At 41.9% G+C, this 23,370-nt stretch overlaps 1 protein-coding gene across 3 annotated transcripts in view; it reads left to right on the plus strand.

The window, feature by feature from the left end:
• HHAT (hedgehog acyltransferase) overlaps positions 1-23,370 on the plus strand; it is a 363,625-nt gene that overhangs the window by 268,594 nt on the left and 71,661 nt on the right. For all 3 annotated transcript variants that reach the window (XM_029230718.1, XM_029230716.1, XM_029230717.1), the window contains one exon: positions 10,171-10,372. In XM_029230718.1, coding sequence (XP_029086551.1) covers positions 10,171-10,372 — 202 coding nt within the window. The remainder of the gene's footprint in view (positions 1-10,170; positions 10,373-23,370) is intronic.

Raw genomic sequence — 23,370 nt, forward strand, 5'->3', positions numbered from 1 at the left:
TGTGTGTGTGTGTGTGTGTGTGTGTGTGTGTGTGTGTGTGTGTGTGTGTGCCTTCGTTCATGTCCAACAGTGGTCCTGACCCCTCACTACTTTTCTTGTGACCAAAGTGCACATCGGACTTGGAAGTGATGTTCACGGCAGAGGAAGAGATTTTGTTAGCAAAGTTAAGCCAAGCGATCCAGCGAAGGGCCAAAGCCACGCTCCCGCTGGCCTCGTGAACACCCACCCCCGCACGCATCTGGTACTGAGGAGCATGTCCAGGATTTTATTTGAGGCTTTTAAAGTTAATATCACAAATCTTAAACCTCCCAGTTTGGGTGCTCTAATATTAAAACCATTTAACGCTGAAGTTTTGCTTTTTGGTTAAATCTCCCTTTTGGGTACTTCTGGCAGCTTCCTGGGGAAGTTGGAGTTGCTAATTGTCCCACCTCTTGGTCCCTGCCAGCTGTCCCCTCACTTAGGGGCACCTCCAGTTGGCATCTGTGATTTAGTCTGACTTTGTAAATATCACCCTCCAAACCCCATAGCTCTTTAGAGAAGAAAGTGGTGGAGGCAGACGTGAACAAGGACATCTACTCAGGAGGCCACGCTTTCCAGATGGAGAATTCTCTTTTGTGTATATAGAGTGACAAGGAAAAGAGGAAGGGAATGAATGAATGAGTCAGAGAAAGGAGGATGAGGAAAAGAACAGGAAAAGAAAGCAGTTGGTCAGGGTTCATTGAGCACCCCCTGAGTTCAGAGTTTAAGTTAGATTCTGGGGGAAATACAAAGAGAAATGTTATAGTTCTCTGATCCATGTCTTGACTGTGAGGTGGGGAGTCCCATGTACCCTCAGACCTGATGAAGTAGCTCAGAATTGCTAAGGAACAGCACATCAACAACCCTGAAGAAATAACTTAGCCCGAGACGAACACATGAATTCTGCAGAGATGAAGAATCATCGGGCCGTCCGCATTCAGTGGGATCAGCTGGGGGAAATAGTCCCTGAAGTGAATGCCGAACCCATTTTGAAAGATCAGATGGTGGAAAGGACAGACAGAGGTCTTACATGATTGGGGGGTGGGCTGACATGATTGTAGGGCCCACACTTGTGCAAGAATGAAGTTCATTAATTGGAGTGGAGAATCTGTTCTGGAGACTCGTAAGATGGAGTTGATGGCATAGGAGGGAGCCAGCGGGAGAATGATTTTTAAAAAGCCAGGCTGATGGGTTTTAGTTTAGGACGTAATGTGATGGCTATGCGCTGTAAGCAGGACCCCTGAGGCTAGGGACTGCCATTCTAAGACTGGTTGCTTCCCGGGGACAAAGGATTTGCCTCTTCTTTGCCTCAGCAGTTCATTTTTGTTTTTGCCCGAGGGACCAACCTACTGGGCTTTATCACTTGAGATACTGTGTCACCATAGGAATGTAGAGTATACACCTGTCAAGGCTGTGGGCCTGCCTCTGTGGGGACCTGTCCAGCACAGCTGTCTCAAAATCATCACACCACCAACCCAGATGGAGAATGAAACGCTTCAGCATTCAGTCAGGCATTTCTTTAGCGCGCTTGTCTGCAGAGCGCGTTCTTCTAGAGCCCCCCCACCCACCCACCCAAGGCATTGTACCAGCACAGTCATTTTTGAGTTGTACATGTTCGTTTTATAGTGAACATTTTCCTAACAGCTGTGATAAACGAGTGAGAAGATTAGGACGAGCAGGAGTGGCCCTGAATAGGATGTGGGTGAGAGGCAGAGCTGAAAAGGGAGCACAAAGGAGACACAGTACAGCCGCTGATAAGAGGAGGCATATGCCCCAGACGGTGGTAATTTGGACCCTGGGTTTGGGATCTGCTGATGGAACAAAGGCTGAGAAGTGTGTTAGGAGAAGGGGACAATGGGGTCTCTCCCCTCAACCCTTTCCTTCTGACTCTGAGACACGGAATCACACACACCTCCATCCTACAAACATGCGGGTTTGCCTACACAACAGCCGGCTTTTTGTACCCTCCCCCTCTTGGTCCGGCCTAGGGCAGCTTATAGATGCTTTCAGCATCCTCTCAGGAGGAAGGTGGGAAGACAGGCAGGCAGCCAGGAAGTCTTGGTGGTTATTAAACTGAGGCTTTGAGGACCTTTTTATTAGCGATGAGACTCAAGTCCTTAGCCCTAGAGAGTGCAAACTCCCGCTCACTCTCCTTTGCTCAGACCTCCAAAGAATCTGTTTTATATGGTGTTTATGTATAACCCAAAGTAGATGTGGGCCCGGGAACCCTGGGGATTGCTGAGGCTTCAGTGTGCTCTTAAACAAGAGAGGGTTAGCAGCCCCATGGAGGGAAAAAGCACACACCCCTTTCTTTGCTCACTCCCCCCCCCCCGGGCCTTCCCATCTCTCATTGGTGACTAGAAGCTCATTGTTGAAGAAGGACATCTTAAAGACTTGTTTGTTTTTTCAGTCTGTAAGCACGAAGGTTGTAATACTGCAAAGACTTGGGCATCACCAAGACTCTAACCTCTGGGACCTTAGTAGGCTGCTTTAAACGAGTTGAATGACTAAACCGGTATAAGCACTTTCTGGTCCTGCCCGCCCAGCAGTCCCCCATTATAAGGAAAGGACTTGGTGAGGTGACTTGTACTCTGTAGATAAGAGGGGACCTGAGCGGAAGGGCTACGGCGATTTGAAGGTGAGATGTTGGTATCAGACCAAGTTGTGGTAGAGGCTGCTTTGCCCTGATCCGCCCACATGGCCCCTACAGGATCTTCTGTAGCCTGTATCAGGTGTCTGGGTTAAGCATAATCAACAAGTCCATGTGAGTGTTGAACCCATCACTTTGAAGGGGGGGCAGAATGTGCCACCCCCCAAAGATGCCACTTTGGCATGTGGATTATTTTGAGCTGCAGGCAATCAAGATCCAGCAGACTCAGGAAGAACTTTTCCCTCTTACTGAACTATCTCAAAGAATTTAGACAGGGGGCCTGTACCAGAAAAAGAGCTATTACCAGAGATAACATATTTATCTGAAAGACCTATCTGCGGGGCAGGGCAAACTTCTAATGGCCAAACATCTGCTCTTCTTAATCACCCTGTGAATTCCCTTCCTACACTTTGAAGCCCCAGATCCCTATCCCATTCCGTAGCTCAGGACAGCATATGAGCCTCAACTGCCTCACTTGCCCTGGAGTCTCACTGTCTTTGTGAACTCCCCTGCATATGTAATTAAATTTGTCTTTCTCCTATTAATCTGCCTATGTCTCTTATGTTGTTAGCCCAGCCAAAGAACCTAGAAGAGTAGGAGAAAAAAATTTTCCTCCGCTCTAGCTTTGACCCCTTAGCACTAAGCGACCTGGTGCCAATGGTGGCATGTTTAAGGCTAATGGTTTTAAGTGAAGAACATCCCTGAGCAAGCAGGCCGGAGGTCTTGATGCCTTGAAATGCTTGTGAAAAATATAGGGATGCTATTCATTATGATAACGGCACCTTGTTTTTTCCTGAGTGCAGGCATGCTGCCGCTGGCCCATTGTTATTAAGTATGCATCCTTCCGTTTACATGGAGTGTTCAAATCTCCAAACTCCTTAAACATGTATTGTATCATCTGATCTTTACAACAACTCACACCAAAGAAGATTTTAACATTCCCAGTATGTGCTCAGTGTACAGACTTAAGCTGAGCAGCCTTGATTGTCAAGGTCAAGGTTACAGAGATTGGTAAGTGGCAGAGCCAGGACCAAGTCCACATCTCCAGCATCCGGGTGCTGCCCTCCTTCTTGTCCCATGCCTTGCTGCTGTTGCTGCTTGGGCGTGTTCTACTGGCAAGGGCAGCTGGGCTGAGCCATTCATGCTCTTTTAGCCTCTTCCGCAGGAAGGAAGGTAGAGCTTTTGGGGAGCTAGAGTTTGGGTTTTGGTTTATGAGGGTAGAGTTGAATCTTTCTCTAGGATGGAAGTTATAGGCTTAGGTTCATCAGCACGGTACTTCAGCCCACTGAGCTACTGGCTTCGTGGAATGAAAAGATTAATTTTTTAAAAAAATGTTGGCATCTAATTACATGAACCTAGAAGTTTAAATGTAGACTAAATATAGCCAGGTTTTAATCTCTCTTTTATAAATTCCACAGTATTTTGTTGCCAAATAGGACATAACACTTTTAATAGGCAATTTTTCAGAGTTGCATACAAAACCTTTAGCCAGCATCTTTCAGTAAAGTCTTAGCCCAGCTCAGACATGCCCTCTGCTTTGAAAGTGGACCTCTCTTAGCCTCCAGAGATGATAAGGTCTGCAGATGCCCATTAACCAACTGCTGGTTTTTACTTATTAAAATCCCATTATGATCTGTACTGGGCAGAAAGATATTAAAAGTAAATTTTACTTTCTGCGTGCATCTTCCTTTGAAAACTCTTAATAAGTAAATATATAGTTTAGTTCCTTTGTGAGAACTAAACACCAGACCTTTGTCCACTACCTGGAGGGTTGGGGATTTGACCGGTGGGTCATCACTGGGCTGTGAGAAAGAGAACTCAGACGTGGGCCAAGGCCAAAGCCAGAGCCAGGGTCGGGCTGCGGGAGCCACTGCCCGTGAGAGCTGGGTTTAGGAGAGCACGGCCACCTCTGCAGAGAACTCTAAGCAGGAACTCATCTCAGAGCCCAGGTGAAGCCAAGGTGGGGTCACCTTACCACCAATGAGACACAGCCAGAAGTCCTCCCTTCCCAGCCACTAAAGACTCTAGTGTTTAAAAGGCTGGTACTTGTCATTTTTGAAATCTCTCAAGGTTGGGATATGTCTGGAGCTTTGGGGCTGCATGAGTTTTACTTTAATAGGGGAAGTAGGGTTACAAAGTGTGGGGAGACTTCAGAGCCATCAGGTCTCTATATTCTTTGGGAATGGGTGTCTTCCAAAGTCTCCCCAATAATGAGAGCAGGTCCGTGTAATCCTTCCTTGTTTCCTAATCTTTCGTAATGGGTCTGTGACAGTGTGACAGTTTATCACAAATGTAAAAGCTATTGGAGATTATGAAAAGTAAATGAATATTATATTGTTAGGTATTTAAATACTGTTGACTAGTAACTATATAATAACGCATGCATGCACACACACACACACACACACACACACACACACACATACATATGTAGAATTGCCTAAAAGAATTTTACAGTTTAGCTGAAATGACCATCATAATAGAAAAGACATCTTTTGATGAATAACTGTTCAATTCAGTGGTACAAACAGTAGGTTCTCTGGGTTAAATAGAGAGTGGGAATATTTAAAAGAGACTTCCTGGAGGAGTTGGGAAACCAGAGAGGATGGAGGATATGAAAATGGTATGACCAAAAGCACAGAAGTGTGAAAGCCCCATTTGTTCAGGATTTCAGGATTTTTCGAGAGAACTAGTGGGAAATAGGGTAGAAAGATAAGGCAGAGCTGGAATAGGATGACAGCCACTGCCTGCCCCAGCTCAGCCAAGTAATAGGTAATTAAAGATGGGAAGTCAGCAACTTCAACTCAATCCACGGGACAGTAAAAACCAAGTCTTTCAGTATCTTAGGTGCCTCATCCTCTTACCTTGCTAGGGTCTGGGGTTCGTGGCAAAGGGTTTGAAACTAACATGGCAAGCCAGGAAGCAATTGAGTAGGTCCTGGAAAAAAAGAGAGAATTGTGATGTTAAGAGTAATGTCTTTTTAAAAATTTTTTAAATTTGTTTTACATCTTTATTAGAGTATCGTTGCTTTACGATGCTGTGTTAGTTTCTGCTGTGTAACAAAGTGAATCAGCTATATGTATACATATATCCCCATACCTCCTCCCTCTTGTGTCTCCCTCCCACCCTCCCTATCCCACCCCTCCAGGGGGTCACATAGCACCCAGCTGATCTCCCTGTGCTATTTATCTGCTTCCCACTAGACATCTATTTTACATTTGGTAGTGTGTATATATCAATGCTACTCTCTCACTTTGTCCCAACTTCCCCTTCCCCCCGCCGTGTCCTCAAGTCCATTCTCCATCTCTGCATCTTTATTCCTGTCCTGCCCCTAGGTTCATCAGAACCATTTTTTTTTTTTAGATTCCATATATATGTGTTAGCATATGGTATTTGTTTTTCTCTTTCTGACTTACTTCACTCTGTATGACAGTGTCTAGGTCCGTCCACCTCACTACAAATAACTGAATTTTGTTTCTTTTTATGACTGAGACTTACATTATATTTTATTATATTTTTATATATAACATAGTATAATTATATATTATATATAATATAGTATATATTATATACTGTATTGTATTATATTTATATTCCATTGTATATATGTGCCACATCTTCTTTATCCATTCATCTGTCGATGGACACTTAGGTTGCTTCCATGTCCTGGCTATTGTAAATAGTGCTGCAGTGAACATTGTGGTACATGTCCCTCTTTGAATTATGGTTTTCTCTGGGTATATGCCCAGTAGTGGGATTGCTGGGTCGTGTGGTAGTTCTATTTTTAGTTTTTTAAGGAGCCTCCATACTGTTCTCCATAGTGGCTGTATCAATTTACATTCCCAGCAACAGTGCAAGAGGGTTCCCTTTTCTCCACACCCTCTCCAGCATTTATTGTTACCACGTGGATTGTCACCACCCCTGTCCCAACTGTCAAACATTCTTGAGTTGTTTTTCAGAGTGGGTATGAGGGAAATAGATACTTTCTTCTCCCTTCACGTATGCCTACTACTCAGCAACAAGCCCCAACCATCAACCTCTTACACTTAACTTCTAACATGGACATCTGCAGGATGCCTGCCTGGACAAGACGGTAGGTGGGACAGAAGGAATTTATTTAGTCTGTTTAAAAATGGAACTTGTAACCCTGGCTTTCTGGCACAGAGCTCCTTGGCCTAAACTCCTTTGTAAATAATGAGCATCTTTCTTCAGTTAATAAAATACTGGTTGGATGTTTCTGTGGAGACCGCTTTGAAGATTTGGTTGAATCAGAGGAACATCTCACCAAGAGATGCTCCCATTACAGTAAATGGCTTCATAGAACGCAGGCCTAGGGGTTCTGAAAGTAGAACATTCTAGGTTAGGATTCCACCTCTCCCATGTAAAATAGGGCTGATCCTTGCAAAGTTGTGTAAGCGATTAGAAACAGTTTATATAAAGTACCTGGTACATGGATATTCAGTAGAGGGTAGACGTTATAAATAACATCTACATTTTAAATAGGTTCCTCCTCCTGAGTTGGGGGTTTGCTATGTTGCATTAATTCTGTTAGATGGTTTTAAATTAATAAGGTGGCACAGATGGATGGTAACTACCTCAGGCAACATTCTCTGCAAGCAGTGACCCCACGAAGCCATCCTGGCAGGGGCAGGCCTTGTGCACACTCAAGCTCACACAGTCACTGACAGGAAAAAAAATCTTTTTATTTTTGCTTCGCTGAGAAGGTGGTACTGAATGCTTTCTTCCACTGGGAAATCAATTTCAGTGTGCAGCGGATCTAAGCAAGTGAGGTCGTACTACTGCTTTTCTAAAAGAGACACGTACTTCTGTTTTTATTAATCATGGAACTGACACAAGCCTGGTAGAATTTGTAAAAAGGAAACATGCTCGCTCTCCTTGCTGTATCTACTGCCTTCTAGAAATTAAGAGAGAAGAAGGGATTTTTGTCTTCCAGTCTAGAAACCATACCCTCTTCTGGTTTAAACCAAGCAAGCAACCTCATGTCCTTGGAGACCTGCCATATATGAGTTTCTGGAGTAAAAGGAATTTTCAGAGATTTTTGTCGGCTGTCACTTTTGAAGGCAAAGTAACAAAGCCATGATGCCAAGAGATGCCTGAAATAGCTGTGCATGTAATTATGGGGCTAGATGCTTCCTTGTCACAAGCTTGGAAACATGTTCTTTTTGGAGTTGAATCTAATATTAAGGACCATTGATGTGGACGATGCGAGGTTTTTATTCTATACTGGGGTTTTCTGATATATGTAGTGCAGCTCACTTTAACTTAGTGAGATACAACAAAAATCTCAACATAAAACACACCAGTGTTGGATGAGAAGAGTATTAGGATCAGAATTAACTTGTTTTATAAAATGATTATCTGCAAAGTTTCTGTAAACAGCAGTTATTTCTTATCCTTTTGAACTTGGTTTGACCACCCCATTTTTTTTTTTTTTAACATGCAACCTTCTTACACACAGAACTGATTGTATGAAGTGGAGTATAGCCCCATGGAGCTCCACGATGGGTCAGTCGTTACCTTCATGCAGGTAGGAGGCTGCAGAGGTCTGTGGTCCGTTTTTTGCCTCTGCTGAGCGTTCTACACCAATAACCAAGCAGCCTGTAGGGGGCAGCAGAATGCCAAATAAAACACCTGTTCCTGGGGCTGGCAGGCTTTTCTGGCTCGTTGCCCGCCCCTTCTTGGTCCGTGATGCAGCACCCACCCTTCTCCCCTTTGCCTGGCAGAATTCATCCTCTAGGCCTTGCCAGGGTGGGGACCTTTACCATTAAGCCTCCCATAACCCACTCGCCTCCACTGACCCTGTTCTCCTCCACACTCTTAAGCCGTCCCGGTATACTTTCTACCGTATCATATAGCAAACAAGTACCATATCAGCTTAATGATGGGACTTGTTTGCTATTGTTTCACAACCAGCTATACCTGTCCTTTGGGCAGGAACAACGTCTTATGTCTCTGCGTTGCTCATAATGCCAGGCCTGCCCTGGAGGCCTAAATAAATGCTTGACAGCAGATGGAGGATTCCTTAATCGGTAGTGAGTGCTTGATGCGTATTTGCTAACTTGATTGTCAAGATGGTCTTGTTTGTGCACAAGAGAAAGTATTTTCTTTGCTTCGCTTGTTTCTGAAATACCTACACTCTCACATCCTTTCCGGTTTGTTTCAGATTGGGATGTAAGATAGGAGGGCTTTCAAAATAAACCCAGGGGTGTAATGGAAAACATTAACTCTGGTGCCATAGTCGCAGATTTGCATCTAGGCTCTTCCCCTTCTCAGCCCGTTTTTCTCACCCAGATAGTGGGGCTAGCTAAGCTGATCACATAAGCTACCGTCTAACCTGGAGCACCTTGGAAGGTGAGGGAGGACATTTAAAAATACTTATAGTCACATAGTCTTTAGAAGTATTTATTGACTGGGGAATGGTTTTTATTTTGTTTTTTTCGGCTTGCCTATAAAACTGTTCTATTCGAAAATGATTTTAAAGATAACATTTCTGACAAAATATTAAAATAATATATAAACAAGACAACTTGTCCATGGGTTGGCATGCTAGAACAGCATATGGTGTTTCAAAGAATCAAGCTGAGTGATCCATGGAAAGTGTCTAGTGCCGTGCCTGGGACACACTGTGTATTCAGGGAATGATGATTTCCTTCTCCTTCGTGGAAGAAGGTTGGGCAAAGAAGCACTGACCAGCAGTAAACAAAGGCCTATGGGCTTTTTAAAAAAGGCTGCTGTAAGGAGGGCGTGTTCCTAGTTGTCCAGATCCTGACAACCCAAGATGTGAGTTTTGCCCAACTCTAGCAGGAACATACTGATTGAAGAACACGGCTCTGTGGGTATGTAGTCAGACAGCTGTCTCAACAGTAGAGAACATACCCGAGGGATGGCTGTAGCTTTTGGGTGATAAGTTGGCTGCCCTGTGAGCACAGTGCGAATTCATACTGCTTCTGGGCACCTTCCCAGGAAAGCACGAGGGTCTGGCCTTGGCCCCCCTCTTCTGCAGGAGCTGTCCTGCCATTTAGGGGCCTGAATTCAGCAACTGTGCTTAAATACTGGGTTTACCAGAAACTTAATAGTTTTGAACTGTAAAATACATAGCTGCCTTGAAGTCTGGTGTCCTCATGTAACCAGAAACTTAACTGCCATTCTGTGAGTGAGCTTCTACGGTGGGGTGCATCCCTTTTAGAAACTCTAAATTCAGTACTCCTCACCCTGCCTCCTATAAGTGCTATTTTGCTCGAGTAGTGAGAGCTCTTTAGCCTGTGTGTTCATTTAAGCTAAAGCCCCTCAGAGCTGAGGTTTATGTATTGCCACCTCCGTGTGTGATGGAGAATTCAGGGAGTGCTCTGTGGCTTCCTGGAAGTCAGGAAGGGTCTGCACACAGTGAACAGCAATGTGTGATGGGAGAATCAAGCCCGGGAGAAAGCGGTATTGCCGGGACAGCCCTCCACATGGTTCCTAAAAGCCTCTTCTGTCTCTAGGTATGTGTACATTCCAGCGGGCGGGTCCCAGCACGGCCTGCTAGGGACACTGTTTTCCACTGCAATGACGTTTGCGTTTGTGAGCTTCTGGCATGGTGGGAATGACTACCTCTGGTGCTGGGCAACACTCAACTGGCTGGGAGTCACCGTGGAGAACGGAGTCCAGAGGCTTGTGCAGGCGCCACGTGTCCAGGACAGCTTGGTGAGCTGGGTCCTTGCTTGTGCAGTAGGGGACAGCCACGCTCGGTGGACTGGGTTTGGGAGGGAAGGCGGTCATCACGTTTACCCCATTGTGGGTCATTCCTGCTAGATTGGTTCAAAACTTGTGTGCCCAGAGGTAGGACAGCTGAAAAAGAGGCTTCTGTAGCTATTTTTTTTAAATAAATGTTTTAACTATAAAAGTAATACATATTTATTATATGAGAATTAGAAAATTCAGACAAGTATAAGGAAAGAAAAAGGTCTCCTCAAGAGAAACCACTGTTAATCCCATTCTTCTATATTTTTTCTCTCTCTACACACACACACACACACACACACACACACACACACACACACCCCATTTAAAACATGCTGTTATACTAGAGATACAGTTGTATCAGGACGCCTTATTTTGTCATCAAATGCATTTCTAACAACCCTTTTTTTTTTTTTTTTTTTTTTCCTTTTTTGTGGTACGCGGGCCTCTCACTGTTGTGGCCTCTCCCATTGCGGAGCACAGGCTCCAGACGCGCAGGCTCAGCGGCCATGGCTCACGGGCCCAGCCGCTCTGCGGCATGTGGGATCTTCCCGGACCAGGGCATGAACCCGTGTCCCCTGCATCGGCAGGTGGACTCTCAACCTCTACGCCACCAGGGAAGCCCTCTAACAACCCTTTTTAATGGCTTCATAGAATTCCATTATGTGGATGTGTCATAACTTATTTAATTAGTCTCCTATTATTAACATGTTCTTCCAGTTTTTCTGCAGTTACCAGTTGCATTGAGATGACTATCATAACCAGGGTGCATTCTTCAGTGTAACATTGCTAAGTTAAAGGTTTTTCTCACTTTTAAGTTTTGCCATACATACTTGCTTACCTGTTTCTTAACTGCCCTGTAGACAAAGTTTGCCAATTTACATTCCTACCCAACAGTGCCTGAGAATGCCCTTGCCAATACTGAGTAGTACTGGTATTTTTAATCGTTGCTGTTTTGATAAGTTCTAGTAGCATAAAAATCAGGTAAGGATTTAAGACACATTCGCACTCTATAGGCAAATGATTTGGAAAATTAAGCATTTTTCTTTACACACATATTTTAAGTGATTTTAAACTATGAGCAAGTGTTTTATCATGTAAGTGTGGCATGGTATGTATTAGAATCTTATAGGAAATCATCAATTCTGAATATGCAGCAGTATTCCGATAACCCTGAAAAAAAGTATCTAAAAAGAAATATGCTAGCATCAGTGTTCATGGCCGGCGGTAAAACACAAGAGATTTACTGGGAAATGATTAACGTGGGTAAATTACCCCCGTATTTGCAACTAAAGCAAATGTATTTCAGAAAGCCAACATCACCAAAATATAATACATCTGAGTGTTTTTCTATAAAGATAGCCATAGTACAAGTGGACAGTTGTTTCAATAAAAACTGATACAAAGCACATAACAAAAATAACACTCCTGAAGGAAGTTAAATATGTTTATGTATGTTTACAGATAAGTCTTTTATTCAGTACTGGTACCCAGCAATCAGCAGGAAAGAAATGTCAGTGAATTCCAGTAGAAAGTGGAATTTCAATGAAAGTCATGGCTTTGTAACACAAAGAAAAACCATAAAGGGTGGTATCATAAAGGTTACAAACTTCACCGTCAAATCTAAGTAGTCTTCCCCAAAGTGGGAAACCCAGTCATCAGGCATGAGAGCCAGAAAATTCTTTTCAGCCCCGGCTGAAGCCCTATGACACATTTCCATGTTCCCTCGTGAAGGGTCTGACATTAACCTTGAACTTAATCGTATGCAGAGCTCCGTAGACTTTGAGCCATGGCTTACATTACTAAGAAATCTAAAGAATTTAAAATATTAAAGGAGTAACCCACGCTGTGCAATGTAGTGTCTGGCTTCTTAATTTTGGTTAAAAATGAAGGAAGACAGTGAAAAGACATGCTCACAGGATGAAGCACTTGAATGTCTGCTCTGCCCCATCACAGCTCATTCCAGGACCTTCACGTTGTTCACCTCATTTGAGCTTCCATCCACAACTTAAGCTCCCAGGTGTATAGTAATTTCTGAACACGCATTTCTTTGGTGAGATATACGTCTTGTATGTTGCAAATGTGGCGTTTAGTTTACATATTTATTGAGCAAGAACACATTTTGTAAAACCTATTTTTATCACCTGTCTTGCATCCTGACAGCCTGGTGGTTGGCTATGGCTGTTTAGACTAGGAGCTTCTTGAGCACGAGGTCAGGACCCCATTATCACTTATATCCCCAGTGGTTAGCTGCGTGTCTGAGTTAGCCTCAGTAAGTCAGTACACAATTAATGCTTCCAAATTGGGTTCTTTAGTTCTTCTTCCACTTGTTCACTTAAGGACTTTTTCTCCATTACTCTGCTTCTTATACAGTTCATCACAGATTCTGTTTTCTTTCAGAAAAACATGGCTGGCATTCCAGACGTACACAGCCTTTTGAATAAATTGTTTCCCCACTTGGGTTACATCCTTCCCTCTCTTTCATGAATCCATTTCCCATTCATTTTTAAAATTGAGGTACAATATTATTGTACAATATTATATGTTACAGGTGTACAACATAGTGATTCACAGTTTTAAAGGTTATACTCCATTTATAGTTATTGTAAAATATTGGCTATAAATTTACCATTCTTTTGTCAAAATCCAAATAAGCACTTAATGCCTCCTTGGTACTTAATTTCATCTGATTTTAGTCTCCCCAGTTGATCTGATAGTATTTTTAAAATATGGGCTCTCTCCCCATGCCTCTTATACACTCTCCCCATGCCTTTCATCCTTCATCTGTTTTGTTTTGTTGTTTCTTTTTTATGATGGATTGAAAGATATCTGAATAACAAGGATTATCATTACTTCTTTCCCCATATCTTCTTCATCTTCAACCTCAAAGCTTTGTCTGGGACACAAAATACAGTAGGATTCTATTTCTTGGTGACAGTTGAACGCTCACTGAAAGACCAGTCAGAGCTGAGTGTTGTAAATAGGAAGCCCTCTGACGTTCTAGCCAGGGCTTTCCCATCGAACTTTATGCAGTAATGGAAATGTCCATTGTGTTGTCCAATACAAGTAGTCACGAGCCACCCTGAGTACTTGAAATGCGCCTAGCATCACTGAGAAACTAGTTTTTTAATTTATTTAACTTTAATTAATTTGAATCTAAGTAGCCCCCTTGTGGCTAGTGGCTTCCATTTTGAATAATACAGTTCTGGAACATACCCCTTTTCTAGAAAAAAAAAAAAAAAGAAAAGTAAAAGAATATAGTGTTTGACTCTGCTATAATATAGAATGATTTTTATTACTGATGTGGCGCCTTGTATATCCAGCTGGCTACTGAACGTCTCCACTTGAATATCTCACAGATATCTCAGACTTAACATGCTTAATACGGACCTCGTGGACCCCCGTCCCCCAATAATTCCAATTAGCTCCTTTGCCTCTAGCATTCTCTCTTTCTACAAAAGCCACCGTCATCTTTCTAGTCACTCAAGGCCAAAACCATCAAGTTATCCTTTGTACCTCCCTCTCTCCCAGTTCTACCTGTATGTACTGTACGTTCTACCTCCTAGGTAGATCTTAATTTTTAAAAATTGTTTCCATTTCCACTGAATCATCCTAACCCCACTGTTATCATTTCTTGCCCAGTCTACCAAGTAGCTTTGAACTGGTCTCTCTCTTCCACTTTTGTCTTCTTCAGTTCATTATTCTCATAGTAGTAAATGATGCTTCTCAATAAAAACCTAACGAACCATGCTGTTGTCCTTAAAATCCTTAGTGGCATACCGTTTTCTCTGGGCTCAGTCCACAATATTTAAGATGACCTATAAGGCCTTGGCTGATCTCGATCTTGCTACCTCTCTCCATCCTCTCTGCCTCTCTCCCCTCGCACTCTGTCCTTCCTTCTGTTCGTTTACATACCTGGGCTCTCCAGCCCCAGCTCCCCCGCACAGGCTCTTCCATCTCTACAATGCTCTTGCTCCTTTCCCTCCTATTTCTTCCTTCAGATTTCACCTTCAATGACGGCTTGATTGGGTACCCTTTACTGACCCTCCTAAGTCAATCAGGTCCCAATTAGTAACTCATTTGGGGGCACCTTGTACGTGGTCTCTTCTGTTGTACCTATCACAGTTACAATGAAATACTTTTATACAATAATTTATTTAATCCTTATCTCCCTCACCAGACTGTAAGCCTCATGAAATCAGAGATCTGTATCCTTGACACATATGATGCCTGGCGCAGAGGAAGCATGCAGTACATACTTGCTGAATGAATGAGTGAATATATTTTCTGACTTTACTGAGGGGCATATAGGAGGTAATAAGCTTACACAGCAGCACGAAGAATATAGATTGAATACTGGAAGAACTCACTAAGGCTGAGGCTTATTGAACATTATATAGGGAGATTGTTTTGTAGCAGGGTAGACACTAATTGGTCTAGTGACAGCAAAATGCTAATTGGTTTAGTGATGCACAAAATATATATAGAAGAAAGAAAAGGGTAGGGAGGAGTTAGTCTTCCTGGTACCCTGCTGCTTTATGAGAGGGGGGAATATTGGCTGTGACTCACTGAGGCCCAGAGCTGTGGGAAGCTGACAAAAGGCATTTTCACAAGGCACCAAGCAGGGTGGATGAAGAGGAGTTACTGCTAAAGCAGCATGCTTCTTCTCTGTACAAGTACTCTCCCGGGGAGCTAGAATTTGTGTTCAGCACAGAAATCTTTTAATAAGTGGAAACATTTTGAAGCATCAGTAGAGAGACACTACTTCTTGCCAATTCTCGATTTGATCGCTCCTTTTTTTTTTTTTAACATCTTTATTGGAGTATAATTGTTTTACAATGGTTTGTTAGTTTCTGCTTTATAACAAAGTGAATCAGTTATACGTGTACATATGTTCCCATATCTCTTCCCTCTTGCGTCTCCCTCCCTCCCACCCTCCCTATCACACCCCTCTAGGTGGTCACCAAGCACCGAGCTGATCTCCCTGTGCTATCTGGCTGCTTACGTTTGGTAGTGTATATATGTCCCTGCCACTCTCACTATGTCCCAGCTTACCCTTCCCCCTCCCTGTATCCTCAAGTCCATTCTCTAGTAGGTCTGCATCTTTATTCCCGTCTTGCCCTTAGGTTCTTCATGACCATTTTTTTTTTTTTTAGATTCCATATATATGTGTTAGTGTACGGTATTTGTTTTTCTCTTTCTGACTTACTTCACTCTGTATGACAGACTCTAGGTCCATCCACCTCACTACATATAACTCAATTTCGTTACTTTTTATGGCTGAGTAATATTCCACTGTATATATGTGCCACATCTTCTTTATCCATTCATCTGTTGATGGACACTTAGGTTGCTTCCATGTCCTGGCTGTTGTAAACAGAGCTGCAATGAACATTGTGGTACACGACTCTTTTTGAATTATGGTTTTCTCAGGGTATATGCCCAGTAGTGGGATTGCAGGGTCGTACGGTAGTTCTATTTTTAGTTTTTTAAGGAACCTCCATACTGTTCTCCATAGTGGCTGTATCAATTTACATTCCCAGCAACAGTGCAAGAGGGTTCCCTTATCTCCACACCCTCTCCAGCATTTACTGTTTCTAGATTTTTTGATGATGGCCATTCTGACCGGTGTGAGATGATATCTCATTGTAGTTTTGATCTGCATTTCTCTAATGATTAATGATGTTGAGTATTCTTTCATGTGTTTGTTGGCAATCTGTACATCTTCTTTGGAGAAATGTCTGTTTAGGTCTTCTGCCCATTTTGGGATTGGGTTGTTTGTTTTTTGATATTGAGCTGCATGAGCTGCTTATAAATTTTGGAGATTAATCCTTTGTCAGTTGCTTCATTTGCAAATATTTTCTCCCAATCTGAGGGTTGTCTTTTCTTCTTGTTTATGGTTTCCTTTGCTGTGCAAAAGCTTTGAAGTTTCATTAGGTCCCATTTGTTTATTTTTGTTTTTATTTCCATTTCTCTAGGAGGTGGGTCAAAAAGGATCTTGCTGTGATTTATATCATAGAGTGTTCTGTCTATATTTTCCTCTAAGAGTTTTATAGTGACTGGCCTTACATTTAGGTCTTTAATCCATTTTGAGTTTATTTTTGTGTATGGTGTTAGTGAGTGTTCTAATTTCATTCTTTTACATGTAGCTGTCCAGTTTTCCCAGCACCACTTATTGAAGAGGCTGTCTTTTCTCCACTGTATATTCTTGCCTCCTTTATCAAAGATAAGGTGACCAGGGCTTCTCTGGTGGCACAGTGGTTGAGAGTCCGCCTGCCAATGTAGGGGACATGGGTTCATTCCCCGGTCCGGTAAGATCCCACATGCCACGGAGCGGCTGGGCTGCTGAGCCTGCGCGTGTGGAGCCTGTGCTCCGCAACAGGAGAGGCCACAACAGTGAGAGGCCCGCGTGCCGCCAAAAAAAAAAAACCAAAAAACGATAAGGTGACCATATGTGCATGGGTTTATCTCTGGGATTTCTATCCTGTTCCATTGATCTGTATTTCTGTTTTTGTGCCAGTACCATACTGTCTTGATTATTGTAGCTTAGTAGTATAGTCTGAAGTCAGGGAGCCTGATTCCTCCAGCTCTGTTTTTCTTTCTCAAGATTGCTTTGGCTCTTCAGTGTCTTCTGTGTTTCCATACAAATTGTGAAATTTTTTGTTCTACTTCTGTGAAAAATGCCAGTGGTAGTTTGATAGGGATTGCATTGAATCTGTAGATTGCTTTGGGTAGTAGAGTCATTTTCACAATATTGATCCTTCCAATCCAAGAACATGGTATATCTCTCCATCTATTTGTGTCATCTTTAGTTTCTTTCATCAGTGTCTTATAATTTTCTGCATACAGGTCTTTTGTCTCCTTAGGTAGGTTTATTCCTAGATATTTTATTCTTTTTGTTGCAATGGTAAATGGGAGTGTTTTCTTAATTTCACTTTCAGATTTTTCATCATTAGTGTATAGGAATGCACGAGATTTCTGTGCATTAATTTTGTATCCTACTTTACCAAATTCATTGATTAGCTCTAGTAGTTTTCTGGTAGCATCTTTAGGATTCTCTGTGTATAGGATCATGTCATCTGTAAGCAGGGACAGCTTTACTTCTTTTCTGATTTGGATTGCTTTTATTTATTTATTTTTCTTCTTTGATTGCTGTGGCTAAAATTTCCAAAACTACGTTGAATAATAGTGGTGAGAGTGGGCAACCTTGTCTTCTTCCTGATCTTAGTGGAAATGCTTTCAGTTTTTCACCATTGAGGACGATGTTGGCTCTGGATTTGTCATATATGGCCTTTATTTTGTTGAGGAAAGTTCCCTCTATGCCTACTTTCTGCAGGGTTTTTATCATAAATGGGTGTTGAATTTTGTCAAAAGCTTTCTCTGCATCTATTGAGATGCTGATATGGTTTTTCTCCTTCGATTTTTTAATATGGTGTATCACGTTGATTGATTTGCATATATTGAAGAATCCTTGCATACCTGGGATAAACCCCACTTGATCATGGTGTATGATCCTTTTAACGTGCTGTTGGATTCTATTTGCTAGTATTTTGTTGAGGATTTTTGCATCTATATTCATCAGTGATATTGGCCTGTAGTTTTCTTTCTTTGTGACATCTTTGTCTGGTTTTGGTATCAGGGTGAGACCCTTGTAGAATGAGTTTGGGAGTGTTCCTCCCTCTGCTATATTTTGGAAGAGTTTGAGAAGGATAGGTGTTAGCTCTTCTCTAAATGTTTGATAAAATTCGCCTGTGAAGCCATCTGGTCCTGGGCTTGTGTTTGTTGGAAGATTTTTAATCACAGTTTCAATTTCAGTGCTTGTGATTGGTCTGTTCATATTTTCTATTTCTTCCTGGTTCATTCTCGGAAGTTGTGCATTTCTAAGAATTTGTCCATTTCTTCCAGGTTGTCCATTTTATTGGCATAGAGTTGGTTGTAGTAATCTCTCATGATCTTTTGTATTTCTGCAGTGTCGGTTGTTACTTCTCCTTTTTCATTTCTAATTCTATTGATTTGAGTCTTCTCCCTTTTTTTCTTTTTGCGTCTGGCTAATGGTTTATCAATTTTGTTTATCTTCTCAAAGAACCAGCTTTTACTTTTATTGATCTTTGCTGTCGTTTCCTTCATTTCTTTTCCATTTATTTCTGATCTGATCTTTATGATTTCTTTCCTTCTGTTAACTTTGGGTTTTTTTTGTTCTTTCTCTAATTGCTTTAGGTGTAAGGTTAGGTTGTTTATTTGAGATGTTTCTTATTTCTTAAGGTAGGATTGTATTGCTATAAACTTCCCTCTTAGAAGTGATTTTGCTGCATCCCATAGGCTTTGGGTCGTCATGTTTTCATTGTCATTTGTTTCTAGGTATTTTTTGATTTCCTCTTTGATTTCTTCATTGATCTCTTGGTTATTAAGTAGTGTGTTGTTTAGCCTCCATACGTTTGTATTTTTTACAGATTTTTTCCTGTTATTGATATCTAGTCTCATAGCGTTGTAGTTGGACAAGGTACTTGATATGATTTCAATTTTATTAAATTTACCAAGGCTTGATTTGTGACCCAAGATATCATCTGTCCTGGAGAATATTCCATGAGCACTTGAGAAGAATGTGTATTCTGTTGTTTTTGGATGGAATGTCCTATATATATCAATTAAGTCCATCTTGTTTAATGTATCATTTAAAGCTTTTGATCTCTCCTTTGAAGTAAGACACCTTCAGGGTGCTTGTTAGTTATTCCTACACAAAGGAGAATCTATATCTCAAGCTGCTCACCCACCCTACCCCTGATTTCCATTTCATTGAGTAATTTAAATACATCCTCTTCCCCCAGCCCTTGTCCCTTCTTCTTTGCCCCAAGAGTGTCCTGCTGAGCTGATTTATGTCCTATCTGAAGCAGTAAAATTTTTATGTATAGACTTAATTGAGAAAACATGCCTCCAGTGAAAATCATGGATGGTCAGTTTAATGGTTCTTGGAGGGACCTGATGCTCTGCTGTGTCAGAAAGAACCCATAGCTCTGTGGTGATGTCCATTCAGTTTATCAGTTATATTGATCAGTTTGATTTTGAAGAGGAGTTTGAGAGGTCAGTCAACTTGAAAGGATAATTGATTGTAAAACTATTGGCATGATCCACCCAATGGTTTCCTAGTTCTGTGGAACCCTAACTCACCAGTTGGCAAGATGTACATGGCAGTTGGCCTGATCAGAAAACCTTTTCACTGGAGGTCAGTGATCATAGCCCAGCTAACTCACTGAAGGAATACAAAGCAAACTGGTCTGAGAAGAGTTATTCTGTTGGACAATGGCTCATAATCTTCTATTCCTCCACCACTTGCATTCATTTCGACAGAGATCAAGTGCTTCCTGTCAATGACCCTTTTCTTCAGACCAGAACCCTTCTTAGACTGAGCCCATTTAGGCAGAGTCAACCTGGTCCTTTGTTTCTGAGTTTGCTCATCTAGGAAAAAAAAATTACAGTGTCCTATGTGGGAGACACATTGCAGTTAGGGAACTCTGAGTGAAAGACTTGATCCCTCCCTCCTCATTCCTTTTTTTTGCATATTCTTTTGGTGCTTCAGTGAATACAGTGTACTAGTCTATCAGTGTATAATGGTACAGTCTATTATTAGTTGATTTTCTCCATGAATAAGGTATCTCACCTGGCCTCCTATCAGGATGATCATCTTTGCAGTGGCTCCTTTGGAGTAGAGAGGCAATAAAACCACGGAATGAGAGCTTTTCTCCATGAGGAGCTAAGTGATTTATATTTTAAAAATGGACTTGTCTTCATAAATATCATAAAATACTAATTGGCCTATTCTTCCCAGGCATTGCTCAGAAGAAAGGTCTGGGCTGGAGACAGATGTTTGGGAGCATGTAGATGATAATTTGGAGCTGTGGAATTGTCTGAGACTTTCTAAAGAGAAGGGAGTACAGAAAGAGAGGAAAAGGAGACTGCCCAGGAATGAACTGAGGACACCAACATTTAGAAGTTAGATAGAGAGATAGGAGGGACCAAGAGGTGGGAGGGAAATCTAGAGGATAATTTCACAGAGACCAAGAAAAAGAAGGTACTTCATGGAGGGAGTGGTCAATGGTGTTGATGCTATTGGGGAGTCAAGTAAGGTGAGGTTATGGCTCCATGTCAGAGAGCTAACAGTGGAAGAGAAGAGCGGTGAGTCATCATCCCCATCCCCACGAGTTTATGATTTGGTTGGAGAGGCAAGATGTGTGCACACCAGTTGAGGACCAGTATAAGGCATTATGTGCAGAGAGACCCGACTGAGTCATAGAGGCAGCTGATGTTCTTATGGGGTGGTGGTCAGAGTGAGCTCAGCTTTTAGGAATGGTTTATTTAAAGATCTGGGGCTTGAGTAGGATTCTGAGGAATTAAGATCTTGGATTTGGGTAGGTAAGTAGGGAGAAGACAGGCTCAAGGCCAGGGGAATAGCACACACAGCCTGAAGTCAGGCGTGGGCGTGCCATGCTCAGGTGAGGAGGCTGCTTTGACAGTCAAGGGGCTGTCACTGGGGAGAATGGAGGAAAAGAGGTTAGAGAGGCCAAATAGTCCCCCCATAAAGAGATTTGAATGCCAGACTTAGAAATATAGAAATGCAACACTTAACCAAACAGGAGAGCATCAAATTAACATATTAATCCCACACGTTAAATTAGCCTTTGTAGTAGCTTGCTAGCCCTCACCTGGGCCCCTGGGTCTCAAAAAAGCAATGCCTGTTGTTATGAACAATGTGTTCCTTGGTGGATGACGACCTCTTGGCGCCCCCCTCATTGTCTCCCACTCCAAAGGATCATTAACAATGCAGGAAACATGGTGCAATTCACTGGTTATACATTTTCTTCTCTGTGGGAATCTGAACCCGTGCCTTAACCCCTCTTTGTCTGAGTGGTAGAATGCTGCAAATAATTCCACCTTTTAGTTCAAATATGTTTAGAAAGGCAAGAGCATTTTCAAAGGTTCTTTTTTAACTTTCCATTACTGAGTCTGCTATCTGACAGAGAGAAGGCTTGAAATGGAGGCAATTTTCAGATATTCAGCGCCCCCTGGTCTGGTCAGCTCTGGGGCTTCTGCTGCCTTTCCCGTCCCTCTCAGTTTAGGCTTAAGCAAGGCAGGGGCAGCTCTCTCATCATTGCTGCTTCCAGGGCACTCTTGTCCATTGTCCCCTCCAAGTGCACAGCACAAACCCTCACCCTGGGGAACTGTAGCCTCGGGAAAGAATACTGAGCCAAAGTTGAGATTCCACGGCTTGAACGTAAATGGTTGAAACGGGCTTTTCTAGGTGGCTTGTGGTGTGAGATTCTTTATGTGAGAGACCCTGATTTCTGCTTCGACAGCACAGTCTAGTGCCTAGCAGTTTTCTATAGATGAACTTAGGACGAAGCACAATCTTATTAGGTCCATGCTGAAGCTTTGGATGTGTGTTTCCTAATCTGGGTCTCTTTTTCCTCCCAGAAAATCCAAATTACCCACTGGAGGTAGCAGACCTTGAGTTTCCAGTGTTCCTATTATCAATGGAAGGGTAAAATAGTCCCTTCATTCCAAAATAATATGCACATACTTAGTGCAATATAGTTTTACAGTATGTATTTATTTACAGTGTATATTTATGGATTATGTATGATGTGTATTGTGTATATATGCTGTGACTGTGTGTAGCATATATATAGTGCATTTATATATGTGTATATGTATGTATATGTGTATATATCTATACATTTTATTTGGAATTATATTTTATTTATTTTTTAATATAGCACTTTCTTATTAGTTATCCATTTTATACATATTAGTGTACATATGTCAACCCCAATCTCCCAATTCATCACACCAACCCCCCTCCCCACCACGTTCCTCTCTTGGTGTCCATACGTTTATTCTCTACATCTGTGTCTCTATTTCTGCCCTACAAACCGGTTCGTCTGTGCCATTTTTCTAGGTTCCACATGTATACATTAACATACAATATTTGTTTTTCTCTTTCTGACTTACTTCACTCTGTATGACAGTCTCTAGATCCACCCACGTCTCTACAAATGACCCAATTTCGCTCCTTTTTATGGCTGAGTAATATTCCACTGTATATATGTACCACATCTTCTTTATCCATTTGTCTGTCGATGGACATTTAGGCTGCTTCCATGACCTGGCTATTGTAAATAGTGCTGCAGTGAACATTGGGGTGCATATGTCTTTTTGAATTATGGTTTTCTCTGGGTATATGCCCAGTAGTGGGATTGCTGGGTCGTGTGGTAGTTCTATTTTTAGTTTTTTAAGGAACCTCCATACTGTTCTCCATAGTGGCTGTATCAATTTACATTCCCAGCAACAGTGCAAGAGGGTTCCCTTTTCTCCACACCCTCTCCAGCATTTGTTGATTGCAGATTTTCTGATGATGCCCATTCTAACCAGTGTGAGGTGTAGTTTTGATTGTAGTTTTGATTTGCATTTCATTAATAATTAGTGATGTTGAGCAGCTCTCCATGTACTTCTTGGCCATCTGTATGTCTTTTTGGAGAAATGTCTATTTAGGTCCTCCCTCCATTTTTGGATTGCGTTACTTGTTTTTTTAATATTGAGCTGCATGAGCTGTTTATATATTTTGGAGATTAATCCTTTGTCCCTTGATTCGTTTGCAAATATTTTCTCCCATTCTGACGGTTGTCTTTTCGTCTTGTTTGTAGTGTCCTTAGCTGTGCAAAAGCTTTTAAGTTTCATTAGGTCCCATTTGTTTATTTTTGTTTTTGTTTCCATTACTCTAGGAGGTAGATCAAAAAAGAGCTTGCTGTGATTTATGTCAAAGAGTGATCTTCCTATGTTTTACTCTAAGAGTTTTATAGTGTCCGGTCTTACATTTAGGTCTTTAATCCATTTTGAGTTTATTTTTGTGTATGATGATAGGGAGTGTTCTAATTTCATTCTTTTTTTTTTTTTTTTTTTTTTTTTTTTTT

This window comes from Monodon monoceros, unplaced genomic scaffold (genome assembly GCF_005190385.1).
Source record: "Monodon monoceros isolate NGI ecotype Baffin Bay Population unplaced genomic scaffold, NGI_Narwhal_1 Super_Scaffold_18, whole genome shotgun sequence".
NCBI lineage: Eukaryota > Metazoa > Chordata > Mammalia > Artiodactyla > Monodontidae > Monodon > Monodon monoceros.